General features: G+C 48.6%; 1 protein-coding gene across 1 annotated transcript; it reads left to right on the forward strand.

Annotated features, from left to right (window-relative positions):
• Positions 1-59: 59 nt before the first annotated feature.
• LOC310847701 (uncharacterized protein) lies at positions 60-21767 on the forward strand (the record flags this gene model as incomplete). Its single annotated transcript, XM_083745765.1, has 14 exons — positions 60-76; positions 3104-3211; positions 5027-5152; positions 5869-5920; positions 6964-7024; positions 7750-7841; positions 10292-10465; positions 13332-13373; positions 15458-15613; positions 16572-16645; positions 17016-17064; positions 18303-18360; positions 19936-20015; positions 21366-21767. The coding sequence occupies 14 exons, from the start codon at positions 60-62 to the stop codon at positions 21405-21407; spliced, it is 1131 nt and encodes a 376-aa protein (XP_083601891.1). The 3' UTR covers positions 21408-21767.
• Positions 21768-24237: the final 2470 nt, after the last annotated feature.

Genomic DNA, 24237 nt, shown 5'->3' on the forward strand with positions numbered 1-24237 from the left:
TCTCCATGTTGCTTCGGGTTCTTTTTTCTCTTGGAATTCTGGAAGCCAAGACCCAAGTTATGGCAAGTGCTCTTTGGTGAGAAAACTCTCCAGCAAAGATTTAGCATGGCAAAACACGCAGCAAAGAGAAGTGTAGAAATATAGGCTGTGAAACCTTTCAAATGTGTCCTTCTGGTGAGTCGCACAACGTCCCCTTTTAAAAGCTTTCCCCAAGCTATCCCACTTCCCTAGCACAGAGAGAGGCCACATGTCCGGTAAGTCATAAAGTGCTTTACTTACAAACTGTCCAAAGGTCAGGTTCATGTGCTTTTCCATACAGCGGTCAGAAAAGATGCACAGGCAGTTGAAAATGTTGCTTAGTTATAAAAGGTAAAAGTAGAGGAGAGAACAGCTAGTTTCAGACTCCATTCTTTCTGAAACAAAAGAGGCTGGTTAAAGCCATGCGACTGGAGCAAACAGCTCAGACCGGAAATGTACTGGGAGCCAATGTTGGTCTTTCAGGACTGGTGTTATGTTGTTCTGGCGGCCCCATACTTTTGGGGGCTACTGCCCATCCCCAATGCCCCTTGCCTTACCCTCTAGAAAGCCTTATTCAGAATGGTGGTTTGCATGACCTACTAAGAAGAACAACACAGTGAAATTCAAAACTGCCATGATGACTTGTACATTTATTCAAAACCCAAATGAAGCTGTTCAATCAAATGGATGAATGTTATCCGGTGATGCCAGATTTTCAAAGTCTGATAAGTCTTTTGCAACTCCAGCGCCCCCCCCAACACCTCCTTGCCTCTTAGCGCCCCACCCTGGGTAATCACACTGCCCCCCGGTGGCAGTCCCTCTCCTAGCATCTATACATATCCGTACAAAGACTATGGGCCCAGAATTGATTATTGATGGATGCCAGTGGAGTCTCTTAAGAAGAGAGACCGAAGAAAAGGGAAATACTAGGAGAATCCAGTCTGCCTTAAAGCATCCTGGATTACTTAAACTAGAAGGCTAAAGCTAGCCTATCAAAGCTTCCCTTTTAAGCTGCAAAGGAATGGCACTCTGCTGAACTCACAAATGTGAGCATGGAAGGATAATATCCAATAAATAGATCCTCTCCTAGCATCTATAAACATTCCTACAAGTACTGCCCACTTTGGGAACCATTGGTCTCTAAAACAATGGCTGTCACCCACCTGAATAGAACTTTGCTAATTAATCAGATGCTTAATAATAATAATAATAATTTATTTATACCCTGCCCATCTGGCTGGGTTTCCCAGCCACTCTGGGCGGCTTCCAACAAAATATTAAAATACAGTGGTCTGTTAAACATTAAAAGCTTCCCTAAAGAGGGCTGCCTTCAGATGTCTTCTAAAAGTCTGGTAGTTGTTTTTCTCTTTGACATCTGGTGGGAGGCGTTCCACAGGGTGGGTGCCACCACCGAGATGGCCCTCTGCCAGCTTCCCTGTAACTTGGCATCTCACAGCGAGGGAACCGCCAGAAGGCCCTCGGAGCTGGACCTCAGTGTCCGGGCAGAATAATGGGGGTGGAGATGCTCCTTCCAGTATACTGGACAGAGGCCGTTTAGGGCTTTAATTGTGCTCAGAAACGTACTGGGAGCCAATGTTGGTCTTTCAGGACTGGTGTTATATGGTCTCGGCGGCTGCTCCCAGTCACCAGTCTAGCTGCCGCATTCTGGATTAGTCGTTGTTTCCAGGTCACCCTCAAAGGGAGCCCCACGTAGAGTGCATTGCAGTAATCCAAGCGAGAGATAACTAGAGCATGCACCACTCTGGTGAGGGAGTATGTGGGCAGGGAGCGTCTCAGCCTGCGTACCAGATGGAGCTGATAAACAGCTGCCCTGGACACAGAATGGACCTGCGCCTCCATGGACAGCTGTGAGTCCAGAATGACTCCCAGGCTGCGCACCTGGTCCTTCAGGGGCACAGTTACCCCATTCAGGACCAGGGAGTCCTCCACACCTGCCCACCTCCTGTCCCCCAAAAACAGTACTTCTGTCTTGTCAGCATTCAACCTCAAGCTGTTAGCCGCCATCCATCCTCCAACCGCCTCCAGACACTCACAGGACCTTCACTGCCTTCACTGGTTCTGATTTGAAAGTGAGGTAGATCTGGGTGTCATCCGCATACTGATGAACACCCAGCTCAAACCCCCTGATGATCTCTCCCAGCAGCTGCATGTAGATGTTGAAAAGCATGGGGGAGATGACTGAACCCTGAGGCACCCCACAAGTGAGAGCCCAGGGGTCTGAACACTCATCCCCCCCCCCACTTTCTGTACACGGCCCAGGAGGAAGGAGCGGAATCACTGTATAACAGTGCCCCCAGCTCCCAGCCCCTCTAGACGGTCCAGAAGGATGCTTTGGTTGATGGTGTCAAAAGCCGCTGAGAGATCCAGCAGAACTAGGAAACAGCTCTCACCTTTGTCCCTAGCCCTCTGGAGATCATCAACCAGTGCGACCATATTGGCAGCATCTAAATATGGTTTTTTAAGAAGCGGTTTGATAGCCGCCTCTTTCAGCGGGTCTGGGAAGTCTCCCTCACAGAGAGAAGCATTCAACACCCTGCAAAGCCCATCGCCGAGCCCTTCCCGGCTAGCTTTTATAAGCCAGGATGGGCAAGGATCAAGGAGACAGGTGGTTGGTTTCACTTTCCCAAGCAGCCTGTCCACATCCTCAGAGGTAACAGATTGGAATTGATCCCACGCCACTTGACTAGACAGGACCCTAGCGCTCTCCCGCCCCGGCCCCGCTCCCATGGTGGAGTCCCGAATCTGAGCGACTTTATCTGCAAAAAACTTTGTAAAATCATTGCAGGAGATCATGTGGCCCGTATCTCTTAATGAATTGCTTCAAAAGTGCATGTATCTGCATGGGGGTAAAAAACCCAAGACCCCAATACTTGGGCAGTCTCTTTCCTTTTTTGCTTTTTGATGGTCACACTCTGCAGTCACAGAGTAGTAAATGCTGACACACCGGAGCTTGCGATGACCACAGTCAGAAGATCCCTTGTCCGCAATGGAAATGGCTGGCAAAGGGTTGTGTCGCAAGGCACTGCTCAGCCCCCTCCTAACAGCTCCTTTTCCATTTCTGCAGCTGCCGATTTGATGTCCTGAAGTCTGAGCGTGTGAGCGTGGCTTTCAGGCCACCCTATGGAGTGGATGTGGTTGTGTGCCTCGTGGTCCAGATCAAGTGCTCTTTGCTGTGAGTAAGATGCATCCCGCGTCGCTGGGCAGATTTGGGAGACCCTTCGTTGCCTAAAGTTGCAAAGACAAAACCGCAAAAGCCTTTGTGCCCGCTCTGCCCGGCTGCTCCCGCACGGCAAGACTCTCCCCTTGGCCGTGACCTCTGTGGTTTGAGGACAGGGGGGTGCTGATCTCTTGGCACCCCCTTCCCTTCCAAAAAAGCTCTTGCTGTTCCCGTGGCGCCTGCTGGGCGTAAGGGGCCAGGCTGTTCTGGCTGGGTGGGAAAGGCAACCCCAGAGGTGAAAAGGGGCAAACCTGGCCTTTGCTCAGTAGGCAAGTGAAGGAACATCTCTACATGCCAAGATGAAATATGCAGGAGAATGAGTGAAAGGAATACATGGCCTGACTCTTGACATCCTCTGTCTTGCATTTAAGAGCGCTAAAGAAAAATCAGATGGGAGGGTGGCTCTCCAGATGATTTGTCATTTCACATCATCCCCTGACAGCATGGCTAAAGGCACATAGAAAGATCGGGAGCTGCTTTTTCCTGGTCATCTAACTGCATGCTGTCTACGCTCTGGATGGACCTTCATAATATGGCCATCGTTCTCTTCTTTCTCTTTCTCTTAAGGTCTCTCTTTTCTTTTCGTTCTTTCTGCCTTTGTTCTTTTTCCCCAATTAAGTAGCTGTTTTAATTCCGTATATTATAAAAAGATACTTTGCTGTGGGTTTGTATTTTTTTATATCTTTGAATAGGTATCTCTAGCTATATCTATCTATCTATCATCTAAGAAACATTGAGCAGCAGAGAAGGGAATAAAAAAAGTTTGACATTTCTCATCTTTGTTTAGAGGAGCATTCCTAATGACATTTTCCTGGCTTTTGCATGCAAATTAAACCGAAGAGTAAAATTAGTGACTATATTTTACAGATTCCATTTCCTTGAGCACTTTAATAGGCTGAAAATATTGGCTCTTAAATTTTCAAGGGGGGAGGGAGGTAATCTTTTGTAATAATAATAATAATAATAATAATAATAATAATAATAATAATGATAATTTATTATTTGTACCCCTATGGCTTCCATAGAAACCAAAAAACACTAAAATATCACACATTAAAAACTTCCCTGAACAGGGCTGCCTTAAGATGTCTTCTGAATGTCAGGTATTTGTTTATGGCTTTGACATCTGATGGGAGGGCGTTCCACCTTGTAATATTGTTGCAGGATATATGAGCATTTACAGAGCAAGATTATAACATTTTTGCAAGCAAGGAAGAAGATCACAAGAATTCCACCCCACAGGTTCCTCCGCTGGGGAACATGATTTATAAGCGAATTTCAAGATTAGTCCCCCTCTCAAGATAACCTCACTTCCTTATTCCTTTCTTGTAAACTGCTGTCTTTTGCAATGATTCACCCATCACGGGAGTGGGGGGGGGGGTGAAGGGATGCCAGGGATGCTGGGGCAGCTAAATCCCATTTGATTCCTCCAATATGGCGCCCTGTGCAAGCCCCAAATTTGGATGCCCCAAATGGATCTTCTCCATCACAGTTCTGCACAATTCTGTGCCCCCTTGGCTGGGCACCCTGCGTGGAGGAACCACCGGCAATGCCCTAAATCCGATTCTGCTCCATTCCTGGCAGTGGCTCTCCAGTCTTATCTGAAGATGCCAAGATTTGAACCTGGGACCATTTGTGTTCAGAGCGCACGCCTGACCACTGAGCCGTTCCTCGTCTCGGGTGGTGGCGGCGGCCATAGTGCCCTCGTTTCGGCCTCGCCTCTCAAATCAGCGATGGATAGCAGCTGACCTTCCTCTCCTCTCTGCTTAGGCTGCTACCGGCCACAGTGAGCGTCACATTTTGTGCTACCGTCCGGCTGACGGTGGTACCTTTGGGGCTGAGCGTCGGCACCTGCTCTTCGGAGTACGTGGAAGTCAAAGTAGACCCACTGATCGGGTAGGTGACGCTCAACTTCTGTTCCTTGGCGGGGAGACAGGCGGGGGTGGGTTGAGCGCCTCTCTTTCCCACAACAAAGGGAAATGCCCTGAGCCGTCAAAGGTGTGTGAGATTCCAGCCAAGTCTATCACCAGATCTAGGAAAGCAGCATGTTCCACTGTGGAAGGAGGTGTGGGTCCAGAACTGGCCTCCACGGTCACTTATGGGCTCACTGGTCAAACCGTGTTTATGGAAGACAGTCTTCCTCGGCTACGAGGCATCGCCCAAAAAGAAAGACCCGGAAAGGCTAAGGGCTACAGCTTCCATGCAGGGGTGGAGTGCATGAAAATGCTGCCCAGGTGGGGTGTGCAAGGCGCCCCTCCCCCAGGGGTGTGGTGCGGAGGGAGCCCACTGCTGCAGTGGGGCAGGGGCTCACTCCTGCACCCCATTCCTGGAGAGGGCGCAGCAGTATTGCAACCCAACAATACCCACTTTCTGCCAGAGCTGCGGGGCCGGCCGTGAGGAAGCAGGATCTGATCTTCACCCTCCATGCTCTCCAGCACCCCCTGCTGGCAGGGCACAAGGGGGATCTCTGCCGGGGGGCTGGTTCAATTGCAGTTATGGGAAGCGATGCATAAATGAAATGAGTAATAACAACAGAATATGAAGAAAGGAAAGAGGAGCAGGATTCCAAAGAACCTCTCTGCTAACTTAATTCCTGCTCTCTCTTTTTGTAGTTTGCAGCTGCCAGTAGTTGCGCAAATCCTGGCCCCCGTGCTGGATCCTGTGGTAGGTCTCACACAGCATTTTATCTCCCCTCTGCTAGCAGCCCCACATCAACAAAGCGGTTCCAAAAAACAGGAAGCAAATTCAGTTGATCAGAGGCCTCTGCCTCTGCAATGCTCTCTTCAGGGGAATCTGGTGTCTCTTGTGCATCTATGCTTTATTGTTGTTGTTGTTTAGTCGTGTCCGACTCTTCGGGACCCCCTGGACCCCCTGCAAGTCAGGCCCTCCTGTCTTCCACTGCCTCCCCCAGTTTGGTCAAACTCATGCTGGTAGCTTTGAGAACACTGTCCCACCATCTCGTCCTCTGTCGTCCCCTTCTCCTTGTGTCCTCCATCTTTCCCAACATCAGGGTCTTTTCCAGGGAGTCTTCTCTTCTCATGAGGTGGCCAAAGTCTTGGAGCCTCAGCTTCAGGATCTGTCCTTCCAGTGAGCACTCAGGGCTGATTTCCTTAGGAATGGATAAGTTTGATCTTCCTCCAGTCCATGGGACTCTCAAGAGTCGCCTCCAGCACCAGAATTCAAAAGCATCAATTCTTTCAATTTATTTTGAAGAAGTTTACTCACATTTCAGCTCATGATTTGATCCCTGAAAGGCAGGCTTTAGCTGGTAGTTACATAACAACCTGTGAGTTCGTCTCACATGGAGATTGACCTCCTGTGCTGCTGGCTAAGAACCAGCAGACAGCAAAATTACATTAAGAGAACAAAATGGCCGCAGGAGAGCAGGTGAATGTGTGTGAGAGAGAAAGCTTAAGATGGCTGCATGACTCGGCTCTTTTATGGAGTCAGCCAGGGCTGTGCCCATCTCCCAGGTCACATGCAGAGGGAGGACACTCCAGACCAGTGGAACAGGAAGTTTGACTGGCTGGACGATCATCCCCTGTATATCCACTCTAGCAATACAGGTAATGTTGTACTTGACTGCTCCACTGGATCACATCCCACATCAAGGAGGTCCCCAAAAGAGTACATGAAGGCACCTGCTTGATCTCAAGTGGCAGGGAGTTCCAAGGTTCTGACCCACTGGACCTTCTCTTTTTCTGCAGGTCTGTGGCCAAGCCCCGAACATAATGACGCGACTGAACATCGTCCTTGGCTTCCCACTTCGTAAGCGCTAATGGGGTGCACCGCTGGTTTACTTAAAAGACTCATGAGTCGCTTTGATATTTTAAGAAGTAGTACGCAAAAGAATAGAATGTCTACAACAGGCACAATAAGATGATATTTAGCCAGTGTAAGGTAAAACTCTACGCCTTCACAGTAACCCAGTGAAGGCCAGAGTTGGCCACTGCAGAAACCAATAACGTAGCTGAACTCTGCTCTGAAAATGAACGCAAATGGGTTTTGGCCAACGCAGAGGACACAAAACGGCATTAGGAATGAGGTCACCAGGGAGGAGGCTAAAGCTGATGGTTTGAGGGTCCAAAATGAGGTCTAGCATTAAATAGGTCTTTGGTTCCCAGTCCTGGGATTCTCCTTTTTCTGTTTTTGAAGTAGAGGTTTTAAGAGGAAAAAGTTTCATTTGGATTTTTGGGGTGGGGTGAAAGTCCCTATTATTTAGAACTCCCTGCCGATCATGTACTTCTAGCCCAGAGGTTGGTCCCGCCTTCCCCCCCCCCCCTTTAGTCTCAGTGCTGTCCCTTGCAGAACTCAGCAGGGGGCAAGATGGAGACCAGACTGTGTGGCCGCTGCCTGATATTGGCTCTCTGGCGCCACCTACTGCCCGACTCCCTGCCTCCTGCCCCAAGAGCTGCCAGCCATCCCTGCTTCGGCTTTTGTTCTGCTGTGCTTTGTGGTCCAGCTTTGGAAAACTCCCGATCTTTCTCCCCCAGCGCCAACGCCGTTCTTCACAGGCTGCCAGTACATCTGCACAAGGCCCTATCCGCCTCAAATCAATTCCGGCTACCTGGATTTACCTTTTGTGGTGAGTGGCTTCATCTTCTAGGAGGTTTGTTACAGGCTCAGAGGGGGTCAGTCTGAATGATGGACGCAGGGAGGGAGGGCTAGAATTAGGGCCGGGCGATATCCCAAGATTGTGATATATCACCAGCGAAACATTGCAATATACTGATAATCACTATGCCTGAAATAAGGATCAAGCTACGTACAGGCATACGCGGGTGGCGCTGTGGGTTAAACCACAGAGCCTAGGACTTGCCGATCGGAAGTTTGGCGGTTCAAATCCCCGCGACGGGGTGAGCTCCCGTTGCTCGGTCCCTGCTCCTGCCAACCTAGCAGTTTGAAAGCACGTCAAAGTGCAAGAAGATAAATAGGTACCGCTCCGGTGGGAAGGTAAACGGTGTTTCCGTGCGCTGCTCTGGTTTGCCAGAAGTGGCTTAGTCATGCTGGCCACCTGACCTGGAAGCTGTACATCAGCTCCCTCGGCCAGTAAAGCGAGATGAGCACTGCAACCCCAGAGTCAGCTACGACTGGACCTAATGGACAGGGGTCCCTTTACCTTTTATGTACAGGCATCGGCTGGCTTCACAGTTTTCCCCGCATCGTGATTTTTGGATAGCGCACACAGATTCACAATATATTGGCAGGTCAGAAATTACGAAACCAATATCACAATATGGACTTCAAACCAGTTTGGGATGATACATCACCCTGAGCTAACACACATCATGATTCACGATAAACTGCCAGGCCAGAAATTACAGAACCGACATCATGATATGGACTTCAAACCGGTTTCGGATTATAGATTGATATATCGCCCAGCCTTAGTTAGAACCAGAGGATTCTATTGCTAGTCTTTGCGGGACAAGGACCTTTGCTGCCAATCCGTCGTCCCCAAAGCATCCCGAAAGAATGAGCCAGGTTGGGAGAGCCACAACTAATGCTGTGAGCCACTCCATCTTGGACTCATATAAGTGAAAATAAAGCCACTGAACTTCGCTCCAAGGAACCTGAACCCGGGCAAGCATTGCAGGGGGTTAGACTGGATGACCTTTGGGTTCCCTTCCAACGCCACAATTCTATGATTCTATGAAGCACCTGGAACCCCCTGGAGTCTCTTCCCACTAGGAGATTGGGGTGGCGCATACCAATATAATAAGTTCACCTCCTTGTTGCTGCAGAGGCTGGAACTGTCTTGCTCATAGAATTGTAGGAGGAAGGGACCCCAAGGCATAGCTTGGGGGGCGCCAGAGGGACCATGTCCCCAGGCACAAATTTCTGAGGGGGTGCCCATGACAGGATTCCTCATTGAGGCCGGAGTTGTGGGGCCGCAAGCTGTGCCCAGGCTGGACCTTCATGGCTGGAGCGACGTGTTGACCTCGGCTGAGAGGGTGGGAACAGGAGGGTGCCCCCCCCCCCGCCGCTGCTCTAGCCCCCATCTCCCAGGTTGGGGCGATTTGCAAGAGAGACTCCCTTGATTAGACGCTGGCCGGTGAAAGGACTGACTAGTCCACCGGGGGCTGCAACACCTGCCCCATCCCGGGTGCCAGCAACCCACGCTATGCCCCGGCCACAAGGGTTATCTAGCTCAACCGGCTGCAGCGCAGGTGTCTCAGCTTGCTGCTTTCTGGGCTGGCAGTTCCTTTAGCAGTTGGCGCTCTGACCTTCCCACCTGCTTTCTGAATGGCCGCTGGACCTGCCTTGAGTCATTTTCCAGCCAGTGGCTTTCCTGTTGCCTCCAGATCTTATGTTCGGGCGCAGGCTGACTCATGGCGACTGTGCTGGTCCCATGGGTGACCCAAGAGGCGAGGTCCAAGTCCGGCCCGTGGTGAGAGGTGCAACGTGGAGGCAGTCCGTAGTAGCTGAACCTGGGTGCAGGGCAGGGAGTCGGGTGAAGTCAGGAACAGGCATGCAAGCCGGGAGCCAGGGTGGGTCAAGAGCTCAGACACAAAGCAGGACAGGGTTCAGGCAGGAACTAGCAGCCAACAATGTTGCTCCCGCAACCTGGGACTGGGGCTGGCCGGCTTTTATCTGTCTGGAGGCATAGGGCGGCCCCGATCCGCTGGTGACTCACCTCTCCTGGCCTGGAGGCGAGCACTCCTCCTGCGGGAACTTAGTTCCCTCCGCCTCTCTGCCCTGAGCCTCTGCAGCTCAGGAGAGGCTGGAGGGTTACCGGACCCAGAGGCAACCTCACCTTCCTCTGACGGGGCTGAGAGCGGAGCACCTGCAGGCAATGGGTCCTCCATCACCTCAGGAGCCAGAGCAGGCTCAGCGGGTGCCAGCACCTGAGGATCCAGCACAGGTGAGGACCCTTCAGGCTCAAGCCCCAGCCCCGGCTCAGCTGGTTCTGGAGGCGGGGAATCCTGTGCAGGCTGGGATCCCTCAGGTTCAGCATCCGAGTCCGAATCCCAGGCCATCACAGCGACTGCAGTTGGGTCCCACTGAATTTCCCCCCTCTTGTTCTCCCTGCAGCCTCAAATGATCTGCGGAGGAGCTGTGGTTCCGTGGCCCACCTATCCCATCTACTACCCGCCAGCCACCCTCATCCCTGATGGACACATCTGTTATTTTTTTAACGAAGCTGACATGGGCAACATCTTTTCAACTTTGCTGGCAAGAGGATTATTCAAGCTTGAGCTCACCCAGGTGAGTTTTGCACAATGAGGGCCCTTTCCCTGGGCAATTGACAACAAGCTGGAGGCAGTGGGCGCAATTTTTTTGGGGGGGGCACTGCCCCCTTGATTCCATAAGCTCACCCCCAGTGCCCCCTAACTTTACCCTATTAAAAAAGCATCATTCAGAGCAGCGGTTTGCACAATCTGCCAAGGAAGAGAATAACACAATAAAATCCAAACCAGTAACAATTAATTGCACATTTATCCACAATCCAATTTATTTGTTCGTTTAGCTTAATTAATGCAGCCGAGGTGATCAACTTGATCCAGGTCTACTGGCTTTTCAAAGTCTGGAAGTCATTGACACCTCCAGTGCCCTTTTGCCCCTTTGCCTCTTAGTGCCCCCCCCAAACCCTACTGCCCCCCCCCAAGTTGCTCCACCACCTTTAGGAAGCAGTGAATCAGAGGGTCAACACCAGAAATATTCTTGCTGCCCCTGCTCAGTGAAATATGAAGCCTGTGCAAAGATGGCAGCTTGATCTGATTCAGCTGAAGCCCTGGGATTCAGAGCTTCAGGGGCCAGTTTGTTCATCTGGGCCATTAATATTCTGCTTCATACTGCTTAAAGTAAGGATAGTAGGAAAGGCTATATTGATTAATATATTGATTCTTCCTTCCCCTCAATATAGCAGGAAGTTACTTTGCAGATTTGTTTGAATCTCTTTAGTTAAGTGAAATATACTTGGGAGTCAAGAGTGGATTTCATGCTCTTTATTCAGCTCATAGTTGTGAGGAGGAATGGAATGAATGTCTGCTTTATATACATTATTTACACAATGGGCCCCACGTGATTGGCTAATTTCGGGATTCTCCTGTAGGCCAATCAGGTTGCAGATTCACTTCCACCTGGAGCTGGATTGGGTGGCTCCTGTGGACCAATCAGACTGCTGCATTCTGAATCCTATTGTTCTAGGACTAATCAGACTGCTGCATTTTGGGTCCTATTCAGCTCAGTACATAACATTAAGTAATCCAATTTGTCTTGCCCTGAGGGATTATTCCTGGTGTCACACTGCTTCAGATACACTGAAACAGAAGTCACCAGACCCTTATATATAGTGGGAGGGTGGGGTGGAGTTTTTATCAGGAGGGCAGTGGGAGATGGGGGATTGACTCAATGGGTATGGTAAACCTGTTGATGACTGTTAACAACTGCAATTAGTCCTACAGGAAAAAGCAAGGGATAGTATGCAGGTGACCCCACCCTCCCACTATATATAAGGGTCTGGTGACTTCTGTTTCAGTGTATCTGAAGAAGTGTGCATGCACGTGAAAGCTTATTCCCCAAAAAAACTTAGTTGGTCTCTAAGGTGCTACTGTAGAATTTTTAAATTTATTTTGAAGATGTTTACTCACATTTCAGTTCACGATGTGATCCCTGAAAGGCAGGCTTTAGCTAGTACAGTCATACCTCGGGTTGAAATAGCTTTTGGATAAGTATTTTCGGGTTGTGCGCTGCGGCGACCCAGAAATAACGGAGCGCGCTACTTCCGGGTTTCGCTGCTCGCGCATGCGCAGACTGTCAAAATGACATCATGCGCATGTGCAGAAGCGGTGAATCGTGACCCACGTGCACGCACATGCACAGACGCAGGTTGTGTTCGCTTCTGGATGTGACCGGGGCTCCAGAACGGATCCTGTTCGCATCCAGAGGTACCACTGTAGTTACATAACAATCTGTGAGTTCGTCTCACATGTAGATTGAGCTCATGTGCTGCTGGTTGAGAGCCAGCAGACAGAAAAATTACATTAAGAGAGCAAAATGGCCGCAGGAGAGCAGGTGAATGTGTGTGAGAGAGAAAGCTTAAGATGGCTGCGTGACTCGGCTCTTTTATGGGTCACATCCCCCTGTCTGTGTCCACTCTAGGGATTGTTGAATTTGACTGCTCCAATGGATTACATCCCACACAAACACTCTCCGCTTTTCACATCTGGATCTCAAAGCAGATTTTTTTTTTTTTTTAATGGGGGAATATACAGAAAGGAACAACTACAATTAAAAACCTCCATTTTAAAAACCCCACAACAATTAGCCACGATCCCCTTAGAGCAGTAGTACACTTGCCATTGATAACGTTAAAAATGTCTTATTAAAATGTGGCACCAGGGGGTGCTGCAGAGCAGAGAGCCACCGACAATGGGAAACTGCCATTAAGCGTTCTAAACATTATTGAAAAATAACGTTCTGTAAGATCAATGTAGATCCAGCCCCTGTCATGAATATAAGGGTAGTATCCGGTGCTATTTGCCACAGGACACCCGTTTCTTTTTCTCCTCTCTGTGGCTTCACACAATCTCAAGCCTCAGTTTAAGTATCCAGGGAGACATCCTTTCAGACAGCGTGTCTCCTCCCCCCCCCCCAATTTTTTTATTGATTTTCCAAATTTATAACAAACATAAACAAAAAAGAAAAAAAAGATATAAAAAACCAAACAAACATACAAACATTCATCCTAACTCTTATACTCCCACTTTTATTACCATTGTTAGTTAACGTCCTCAAATCCCTCTAGCTGATTTTCCATATATTTCATTGTAGCAGTTTTCCAATACTAATTTCCAATAAGATTAACTTAATCAATTAATATATTTCTTTCTTATCATATTCACTTCTATCCATAGTGTCATACAATTTAAAACATTTAACTCCCAAGCCAATTTGGTACTCACAGATATTACTACTTATATTATCTTAGAATATTTACTAAATAATCTTTAAACTTCTTTTAATTTAAGAAATCTCCTGGTTGACTCTTTGAACAGAACTCAGCATGGGGAGCGGGGGGGGGGGGGACCATGGCAGAACATTATAATCAAGATGTATTTTCTTTCCACAGTCGACTGTGACCACCACTTCAATAATGAGCCAAATCTCTGAGGTAGGTGATCCTCCTTGGCTGTGAGATGTTCTTTGGGTGTGTCAGGGGATGGGGAGATTTTCAGAGATTTGTTCATGGGCTGGCAGGGTGGCGAAATGGCTTCTTGGCTCCCCTGCGTGTGAGCGACGGACACAGCATTTTGGGAGCGATACCGACCACTTTGGAAACACCCCTCAACAAGTTCAGGACGACGATACCCTTTTCCTCTCCCCAGGAGAAGCTCTGGAAACCAGCCTTGCAAGTTTGCAGCTCGGTTCAGCTGATGCTGTGCAGCGGGAGCCGATTGGCTAGTGCCTGTGTTGTCGCCAGCACATCTCTCCGCTCTGTCTATGGAGCAGTTTTGCAGCTGTTTTCAGGGGCTTCAATGGGGACAGGAAGGACTGCCAGCTGAATCAGGATTTGCTGGTCTGTCACACAAAGTGTGAAGCCAGCTGAAAGTGAAGAATCCTCTGGGCTGGCTTTTTCAAAAGCATTTTATTGTTTTCCCACGTAAGAGAAACACAATTTAAAATACAATAAACAGCAGCAGCTTATAGCTGGAATCGCTGCTTAGAACAAGCTTATGATGTGTATTGAAATCTCTCTGATAAGTCTCTCCAGATGTTTCTGTGGGCCTGGGGAGGTTGTCTCGGCTGATTGTCCCATCTCATATGGTGATATATTGCCTCTGGCCTCCCTGACCTGGCAGGTCAGTTTCTTGACCAGAGCAACAGGTGCAGAAAACCATTGGCGTAGCGTGGGGGGTGCAGGGGGGGCCGGCCGCACCGGGCGCAACATCTGGGGGTTAGGGAAATCCACGGGTTAGGGGGCGCAAATCCACGGGTTAGGGGGCGCAAATCCATGGGTTAGGGGGCGCAAATTACTTGCCTTGCCCCGGGTGCTGATAACCCACGCTACGCCACTGCAGAAAACCAATATTTAGCAATTTCTAAACGAGCAATTTCTAAACAAAAAAGCCAGCATCTCCTGGTGAGATAAGTTGATTTCATAGAATTATAGAGCGGTGGAGCTGGAAGGGACACCCAGGGTCATTGTATATTATTGAAATTGTATATTATGTCCTACATCTTGCACCCATTTAATCAGTACTGATTTTACTTCTTCATCTTTGGTCTCCCATTCCAAAAGGATATTATATGCCTTTTTAAAATAATTTTGTGTTTTCTTCTATCACTTCCTTTTGGAATTTGGAAGCCAAATATGAGAAGCCTTTTTAGTTATCCTCCTTAAATATATCCTGTAATTGTCTATGATGTAACCAGCTTTGAAGATGTTCCCTTATTTCATCATATTCTTTCAGTTTTAACTGCCCCTCTTGTTCCACCAACAGTTATCTTTATGTTGGCCGCTCTCCTTTTCCACCCAATCTTTTAAGTGATAGTGCTTCGATAGGTGATAGCCACCATGGCGCTTTGGGTTCTAATAAATCTTTGTATTTCTCCCATACTTTAAACAGTGATCTTCTTATTAAATGACTGTGGAATCCTTTATACACTTTTGCTTTTCCATACCAGAGGTAGGCATGCCATCCAAATCTATTATCATGTCCAGGAATCTCATCTTAAAGCCTCCCTGACAGATGGCCACCCAACCTCTGCCTACAAACCTGCAAAGAGGGAGAGTTCACCAGATCCCAAGAGAGTCTGTTCCACTGTCCAACAGCTCTTCCTGTCAGAAAGCGCTTCCTGGGGTTTAGCAGGAAAATTAGAGCAAATTAGAGCAAGCCAGGGCTGAACTGATATTACCCTCGCTGGTACCTTTCCCGGGAAAATCAGAGGCTCACTATGTCAGGTTCCTATTGGAAGACCGGACAAACGCTAGAACATTCGCAGTGGCAAAGTTTTTATCGGTGGTTGCAAGAACCAATGATCCCTATATTCTGAACAAAATGCTTGTTTAATCTGGAGGTAGGCTGTCTGAATTGTGTATTGCTTTGTAACGATTTGTTGGGTCTCTGGACCGTAATAAGGATTGATTGATTGATTGATTGATTGATTGATTGATAACTTCCACCCCACTGGTGACGTGCGCCAGAGCCAGGATAGATGATCCTGAGAGATCACATCTACCCTCTTCTCCCACAGATTGACTGTCCAGCGGATCTTCCTTCTTTGCTGAAGTACTCGTGCAGAAGCATCTCCATCCAGTTTACTGCCAACGCTGTCATTCTTGATGCTGAGCTGCATATCGATATTGGCTATTTCCAGTCAGAGTTTGTTGGTCTCCTTCAAGCCACAGCGGTAAGTAAAAACACCGGGCAAGTGACTCTTCAGGAGCCCCAAATCAGGGGTGGACTTTTCTGAAAACCTCAATGAAGAATTTATCTACACCTATTTCCCTCCCCCATTCTTGTTTTGCTCCTTGGTCTCAACAAGAAGTGTGTCTCCCCCGATCTCCCCACCCTGCTGTACTGAAAAGATGAACTATGAGGCACACGTGCTCTCTAGGCTCCTAAAAGCAACCAGCACGCAGCTATAAAAGAAAGGCAATAAATTGGTCAAAGGCGAGCCTGTCCTCTGTGCATCCTGAGCTTCACATTTAATTTTGCACATGCTTTATGGGATGTGGGTGGCTCTGTTAAACCACAGACCCTAGGGCTTGCCAATCAGAAGGTCGGTGGTTCGAATCCCCGTGACAGGGTGAGCTTCCATTGCTCGGTCCCTGCTCCTGCCAACCTAGCAGTTCGAAAGCACGTCAAAGTGCAAATAGATCAATAGGTACCTCTCCGGCGGGAAGGTAAACGGCGTTTCCGTGCGCCGCTCTGGTTCGCCAGAAGTGGCTTAGTCATGCTGGCCACATGACCCGGAAGCTGTATGCCGGCTCCCTCAGCGAATAAAGTGAGATGAGCGCCGCAACCCCAGAGTCAGCCACAACTGGACCTAATTGTCAGGGGTCCCTTTACCCTTTACCTATATTACCAATAAAGAGTTTGTGAATGTTTATTCCAAACCTGCCAAGGAGTCCAGTTCATTTTGTTGTTTCTTTAAGTACTTCGTAAAAGGTTCCCATTCTTCTTTAATGTCACAGTTATCCTTGTCACGTAGTTTATGTGTCAATTTTGCCAATTCCATCAGTTTCTCTTGCCACTGTTCTTTAGTCAGGATTTCCTCATTCTTCCATCCTAAAAAACCCCCGGATTGCTCTCAATCTCCCCTGGCCAACGGTTCAACTCTGATGCCCTTTGCATCCCAATTTCAGAGACTGAGAATAATTCTCCGCCCAGGCATTGACTGCCAAAGAGGACTGCTGCTGTTGTCGGTGGATCTAATAAGGTAATGCATGCAAGGAACCGTTCCCTGGTTTGGATTAGGTCCCTTGGGACTGTGCATGGAGGCCCTAGTGGGCAGCTGTTGTGGGCTTGGGGCAGAGAGCGTTGTTTGTGGGCACCCATGACGCTTCTTTCTCCCTGCACACAACCTGACTTTTCCTGGCTCTGGAAAGGTCCCCGGATGTTGGAGAGGCCTGTTTCAGAAAGCAGGGATGCAGGACTCAGGCTGTGAATGCAAGGAAGGAAAGAGGCCATATAGATTGGAAGTTGCAAAGAGACCTGGGGCTGGCTTGGGATTGAAAGTTGGGGAATGGATGGGGAGGGGATGGGTGGCTCTGCCCTCGCATCACAGCGGCTCATTCCTCTCTCCCCAGCGACCTCCAGATTACAGCTGCTTGCAGCGGGAAACCTTGCACGATTTCTGTAAGTATCGGGTGATTTAATGGGGGCAGCGGGGCTCATGGATGGAGCTGACCTCACTCAGCCCTTTCCCCCCCCCTCCAGCTTTTAGTCGGACGAAATCAACATATCATGGGTTTTTGCCCAGGCCGTTGCAGGGCATATCGACCGCACAGATTTTAAACCGATTGACACATCTCTTCCTCTCTCTAGGGAATGAGAGCCCTGTGGTTTTGAGTCTGGCAGGGACCTCTAGCAGAGACCCCCCAGCCTTGCCACCCAACTACAATTCCCATGATTCCTTGAGGGAAAGCCATGACAGAGTGGAACTGGTGCTGAAACGATGCTGGTTGCAATGCAGAGAATACGCTCCCGCCTTGCATCTTGCGGTTTCTGGGCTCGATGGTTCTCCCCCTGCTATCTGGTCTTCCTTGGGGTCTTCGCGCCTCTAAAATTACTAGCATTTGCCCAAGCCCCCAACTCTCGATCTGTGCCATTCAGGGCTCTGTCCAGTATACCTGAAGGAGCGTCTCTACCCCCATTGTTCTGCCCGGATGCTGAGGTCCCGCTCCGAGGGTCTTCTGGCGGTTCCCTCACTGCGGAAGCAAAGCTACAGGGAACCAGGCGTAGGGCCTTCTCGGTGGTGGCGCCCGCCCTGTGGAATGCCCTCCCACCAGATGTCAAAGAGATAAACAACTACCTGACATTCAGAAGACATCTTAAGGCAGCCCTGTTCAGGGAAGTTTTTAATATGTGACATTTCAGTGTATCTTTTATCTTTGTTGGAAGCCGCCCAGAGTGGCTGGGGAAACCCAACCAGATGGGCGGGGTACAAATAATAAATTATTATTATTATTATTATTATTATTATTATTATTATTATTATTATTATCCAACACACCCTGGTAGAAGTGCTACTTACCTACCTTTCCCCCAGTCTCCTTCCAGTTGCTTTGAAAAGGACCCCCAAAGGCATCTAGTCCACCCCTTTGGCCCAAGGGCTGGTGGTCTCCCCCTCCCCCTCCTGCCCACTCCCTTTCTTCCCTATACGGAAAGAAAGTGCAAATGCAGTTAAGGTGCGATGCCTCAGAAGGTGGCCAATTCTCCTTCGTTTGGAGGCTGCATGGCCATGGACTCTTTAGACGTGGTTCCTGCACTGCAGCGGCTTGGACTACATGACCCTCAGGGACCCCTTCGAAGTCCACAATTCCATGATTCCCATCTGCCTCTCTCTTGACGCATGGAGGGTTTTCTTTCCGCAGGGCTCCGTGATAGAGGAACTGTTTCCGATAAGGACACACTGCCAGAACTTATTCAACGGTGAGTGTCGCTCAGGGGCGCGTTTGGCTGAGACGGCTGGTGAGATTTGCACCGGCTCAAGCATCTCCTTCTGACTTTGCTGCAGCGAAATCTAGGGGATGGTCAATTTAAAGGTTCCAGCATTCGGGGACCCTTGACATGAATGTCAGCGGACCCCCAATCCTCACTTGCCCCCCAATGGAAAACCTTGCGAGACTGGCAACTTCCGTGTGGGTAAAAAAAGAAATAAAAAGTGTGGCAGAAAAAAATAACTCAAATTTTACGGTATGTGTTGCCAAAGGCTTGGAGGACTCTAAAAAACCTAAGCTGCTTGGTGGGACTTTATCTGTATCAAATGAAGGCCAGACTCCCTCTCTGCAGTATGTAGTGGAATTTGGGTTTCCTAATGGTCTTAAGCTCTCTACCAACCTAACAATGTCTTTCCCAGATATACCATGTTGCTTTTTTATGCCCTTCTATTATTTTTGATGCCTTGATTTCTTTAATTTACCCCACCCACCTTCCTTATTCCTTTGGTGGTGCAGGAAAAACAACTTACTTTTTAACTTAAAGAAAACAAAAGAGATAATTGTGGACTTTAGGAAATGTAAATGGAATATTCAGCCACTTATTATTGAGGGGAAGTGCGTGGAACAGGTCTCGGTGTTTCGATTTCTGGGAATAGAGTTGAGAAATGACCTAACCTGGGGGGGAAACAGCAAAGACCTGATGAAGAGAGCACAGCAGAGGTTATATTTTCTGAGAATCCTCCGGAAAAACAATCTCTCAAAGGACCTGTTGATGGCATTTTACCATTGCACTGTGGAGAGTGCATTAACTTATCGTCTCTGTGTGTGTGTTTTGGGAGCGGCACAGCCAGGGAGAAAACAATGCTGTCCAGGGTTGTGAAGACTGCGGAGAGAAGAATTGGGTGCACTCTTCCCACCTTGGATCAAATCTATGCTTCCAGGTGCCATAAGAAAGCTGCAGAGAAAGCGCAGGATAGTGCACACCCCAGAAATGATCTCTTTCAGCTTCTGCCTTCTGGAATAACGTACAGGGTTATAATGACCAGGACTAGCCGCCTGGTAATCAGTTTCTAAGCAAATGCAATTCTGGTTCTAAACTCAGCATAAAGAGTCCCTATAGTATATTTTAAAATGGGGTTTCAGAGTTTTTAGGGGGGGTTGAATGTCTTATGTAGATTTTCAATTTCATTGTTCTGCATGGAACAATGACAATACAGTCATACCTTGGTTGAATGTGCTTCGGGATGAGCTCATTCGAGTTGCGCTCCGTGGCAACCCAGAAGTAACGGAGCATGTTACTTCCGGGTTTCTCTGCTTGCACATGCGCAGACGCTCAAAATGATGTCATGCGCATGCGCAGAAGCGCCGAAACATGACCCACACACGCACAGACGTGCGGACATGGGTTACGTTTGCTTATAGATGCGAAAGGGGCTCCGGAAAGATATTGTATCGTATCGTAAGTGCTCCAAGGCGAAAATGCCAGAGGTATCAGTCTTTAGCTCTTGCGATGTGGGCACAGCAATAACTGCATGATAATTTTTTTATTCCCCGTCTTCTCCTGCAGAGAGGCTGAAAGGCGGAATGCCCTGGCCGTTCCCCATAAACTGCGCCTGTTCCTTCTGCCGTGACGTCATTGTTATCCCGGTGAGAAGAGAGACTTTAAATTGTATGCCAGTGTTGGGTGGGAGAGCATGCGGGACATAAGAAATGGGGGAATTGGGAAATAATGCAGGGGGGGCACAGTGTCCCATAATCCCTCTTCTGTATTCGTAAAAACTTGATCATTTAGTGTGGCAGCAGCTACCCTTTGGAACTCCCTGCCTCTTGATGTTGAGCTTGGAAAGGCTTGTGTGAATTTTATTCTGTTCTGGTATTTTAACTCCAGCTCTGGAGGCAGATCAGAGCCATTCTGGCTAGTAGCCATGAGAACGGGGGGAGTCTGGGTGAGGAAGGTCTACCTTTTGGCTATAGCTTGACTACCACCAAGGATCTCTTTAAGTGCCCCTGTCAGGCTCCCTCTCCAACCCATCCTGCTTTCCACTTCCCATAGTAAAGTTTCATTTATGACCCTTCTGCTGTGTCCCGAGGGACGCGGGTGGTGCTGTGGGTTAAACCACAGAGCCTAGGGCTTGCCAATCAGAAGGTCGGCGATTCGAATCCCCGCAATGACGGGGTGAGCTCCCATTGCTCAGTCCCAGCTCCTACCAACCTAGCAGTTCGAAAGCACTTCAAAGTGCAAGTAGATAAATAGGTACTGCTCCGGCGGGAAGGTCAACGGCGTTTCCGTGCGCTCCTCTGGTTTGCCACATGACCTGGAAGCTGTACGCCGGCTCCCTCGGCCAATAAAGCGAGATGAGCGCCGCAACCCTAGAGTCGGCCACAACTTGACCTAATGGTCAGGGATCCCGTTACCTTTACCTTTACTGTGTCCTGAAAGGGTCCCAGTTGGCCAGGATTTCTTCCATTGCCACCTTTCCCCCCCCCCATGCCCCCGTTCATTCCAAAAGGGCCTGTGCAGGAGAACTTCCCAAAGGAATTGTGCCCCGAGTTTATTATTTCATAAAAGTTATACATCCTCTTTGATTGGGAAAGAGGGGCCTTGCAAAAAAGAGAAAAGAAAATGTGTACAAGGAATGTGTAACAATGCAAGAAATATAATTGTACAAGGGAAATGTATAGGGAAAAGTTTAATTACTGGAACAGATTAAAAGTCCTGCCAGCTTTCTAAGCACCTGGATGGGCTTGTCTAAACAAGAATGTTTTTAGCAGGTGCCACAAAGTGAACTGCAAAGGTGCCACTTTGATGTCCATAGGCAGGGAGTTCCAAAGTGTGGATGCTGCCACACTAAATGATGGAGTTCTTACAAAGGCGACACGGGTGTTAACGTAATGCAGGGGCCCCGATTCCCCTTCCCCCGAGTGCATGTGTCCACTGTTTGGGTTTTCTGCCTCAGGTGCCAGAATTTACAGGGGCCTTTTTTCTTAAAAAAACAGAAATTTGCCATGTGGTGCTGCAACCTGAACTACTTGCCCTGAGAACCTCGGGTGGCTGGAGAAGACCCTTCGACGGAAGCCAGAGGGGTCCCTTTGCTTCGCTCAGAAGGGGAAAAGGAGGGGAAACCCGGGTGGTTGATTTCTCTATGTTCTCTGTAGTGGGATGGGGTCAATCATGCACAGGGGTGTATCTTCAATTGTGCGCATCTTTAGATCTTGCAATCAGGGCTTTTTTCAGCTGGAACTCAGTTGGTGCCATTCTAAGAGAACAAGGGAGGCGTTTGTGGTGAGTTCTAGCACCTATTTTTCTAGGAAAATAGCAGCGCTTATTCTGCTTAAGGGCAGTTTTCAGGGGTGATTTTAAGGGCTAAAGGGTGAGAAGAAAGTTGTTTCATTAAAGAATCTTTGGACTGCATTCCTGAGTTGTGGCATCTGATATTTATTTCTTTATTTAATTGCTTTGTCAAATTTATGCACCATTTGATTCTTAAAACAAACACACACACACACCTCAAAGTCATTTATGAAAAGGTGAAATGACAAAATCAGGAATGATCTGCGATACTTTAAAACAGAGAGTTAAAATGCTAAAACAGATTAAAACTTGCTAGCTCCTCACAGCTTGAGATATTTGCACCTAACCAAGTCTGTGCTTTGCACATAGGTGCATTGCTTACATGTTAGTTCGGGGGTCTCCAATCTTTGGAGGACATTGGTCCCATATGGAATTTGAAATGGGAAGTTCAATGGGCATCCGTCACAAAATGCCATGATGTGTGTGTGTGTGTGTGTGTGTGTGTGTGTGTGTGTGTGTGGCACAATGCAAAATGGAAGCCACGGCTAAAAGAGACAGGACCACGAGATGGTGCGGGGGAACCCCCAATCAATCGATGTGGAAAAGGTGCCGGTACGTGTTAGCAAAGTCACTTAAATAATGCAGACGGAGTCCAGAGGGAAATAAATCCAGATAGCACTTTACTGACTAGCCTAAACAAAAACAGTGTATAATGTGAGGGGAAAGAAACAGAGGCGTTGTATTTCTTGGCCCCTAGGCATTGGCTCCTATGGTGAGTTCCCAAACATTTCCTTAAAAAGTTTCTTTCCAAAGTTTCTCTCTTCAACCAGCCTGGGAAAAGGACTACTAGTAAAAAATAAATAAAAATGGTTTACTTGCAAACTCTTCAAAGGTCAGATTCGTGTCCTTCAGAAAGTTGCACAGGCAGTAAAACTTTGCTTAGTTACAAAGTGGGGAAAGTTCCTAAATTGCTGGTATAAGATCTCAAGAGTGGCTGGTGAGAGCCATGCGGTCTGAGCAGCCAGCTCAAACGCTTCCTACCCTCCAGAGCAGGAGAAAACAAGCTTGCCCCTTCCTCTTTGGGATGCCCCATGGCACCATTGGCCCATTGCAGAACACACCCACGAAACCCCCACAGATCGGAAGGGGCCCAGGGCATAGCTGTGGGCTGATGGGACTTGTAGTTCCCGGAGGGCACCATGTTAGCGGAGGCTAGTTTAGACAACTACAGTTCTCTTGCTGCCACTTTCCGCACTCCGACTGACTCAGTTTAGTGTCAGTTCCCCGCAGGCTCCTCTTCCCTTTGATGCCAACTTACCAGACAGCACATTAGAAGAGCTCCTTTTGCTGAGAGACTAAAAGCGCGGAGGACGCTTTGATGTCGGAGGAATTATGATCAAAGCTCCCGCCGGTGCCACAATGCAGCTGGCTCTGCAAGCGAGGAGGAAACAAAGAGGCCGCTAAGTGCACTCTGGTTATATTCAGATCGGGAGTGAGGAACTGATGAATGGAGGAGACCCCACAGAGACGCAAGGCCTGGCACTCGCTTTGATTGTCGCCCGGGGACTCGAAACCCAAAGCGCTTTACGGAAGAGGCTGGTCCGTGAGGGTGGAGCACGGCCTGACCAACCCCAGTTTTTCCTAGGGGTGTGAAGGCCTGGAGGAAGGATAATAAAAAATTGGGGGGGGGGGGAGAAACCACCCCAATTCCACCCCGTTTTCCTCCTTGTTTGTTTCTGAAGATTTGGAGAAATAACAGAAAAGTGAGGAGGGGGTGACCTCATTTTTCAGATATTTTTTTCTCTCCAAAAATTGCACATTTCCGATTTTCTCTCAGCCAGCCCCGACTTTGCTGACTTCTGACTTAGAAGCAGCCTAGCCCAGGGGGTGGCACTGCCAGAGAACTTCCTCTGGGTCTCTGGGTCCTTGGCCTCAGGTTTTGCCCTTGCAGAACTCATCAGGCTTGAGGATGGAGGTAAAAATGGAGAGAGATAGAGTTTGTGTGTGTGTGTGTGTGCAGCAGCAGCAGCAGCAGCAGCAATTTTATTACTTATACCCTGCCCATCTGGCTGGGTTTCCCCAGCTACTCTGGGCGGCTCCCAACAGAATATTAAAGGTATAGGTAAAGGGACCCCTGACCGTTAGGTCCAGTCGCAAATGACTCTGGGGTTGCAGCGCTCATCTTGCTTTACTGGCCGAGGGAGCCGGAGTTTGTCCACATGTGGCCAGCAGGACTAAGCCGCTTCTGGCGAACCAGAACTGCGCACGGAAACGCCGTTTACCTTCCTACCAGAGCAGTACCTATTTATCTACTTGCACTTTGACGAGTTGGGACCAAACAACGGGAGCTCACGCCGTCTCAGGGATTCCAACCGCTGACCTTCTCATCAGCAAGCCCTAAGCCACAGCACCACCCACGTTCCGTAACAGAATATTAAAAACACGCTAAAGCATCAAACATTAAAAACTTCCCTAAACATGTTTTAGAAGATGTCTTCTAAAAGTCAGATAGTTGTTTATTTCCTTGACATCTGGTGGGAGGGTGTTCCAGAGGGCGGGCGCCACTACCAAGAAGGC

The sequence above is a fragment of the Podarcis gaigeae genome, assembly GCF_964106915.1.
Source record: "Podarcis gaigeae genome assembly, chromosome: 6".
NCBI lineage: Eukaryota > Metazoa > Chordata > Lepidosauria > Squamata > Lacertidae > Podarcis > Podarcis gaigeae.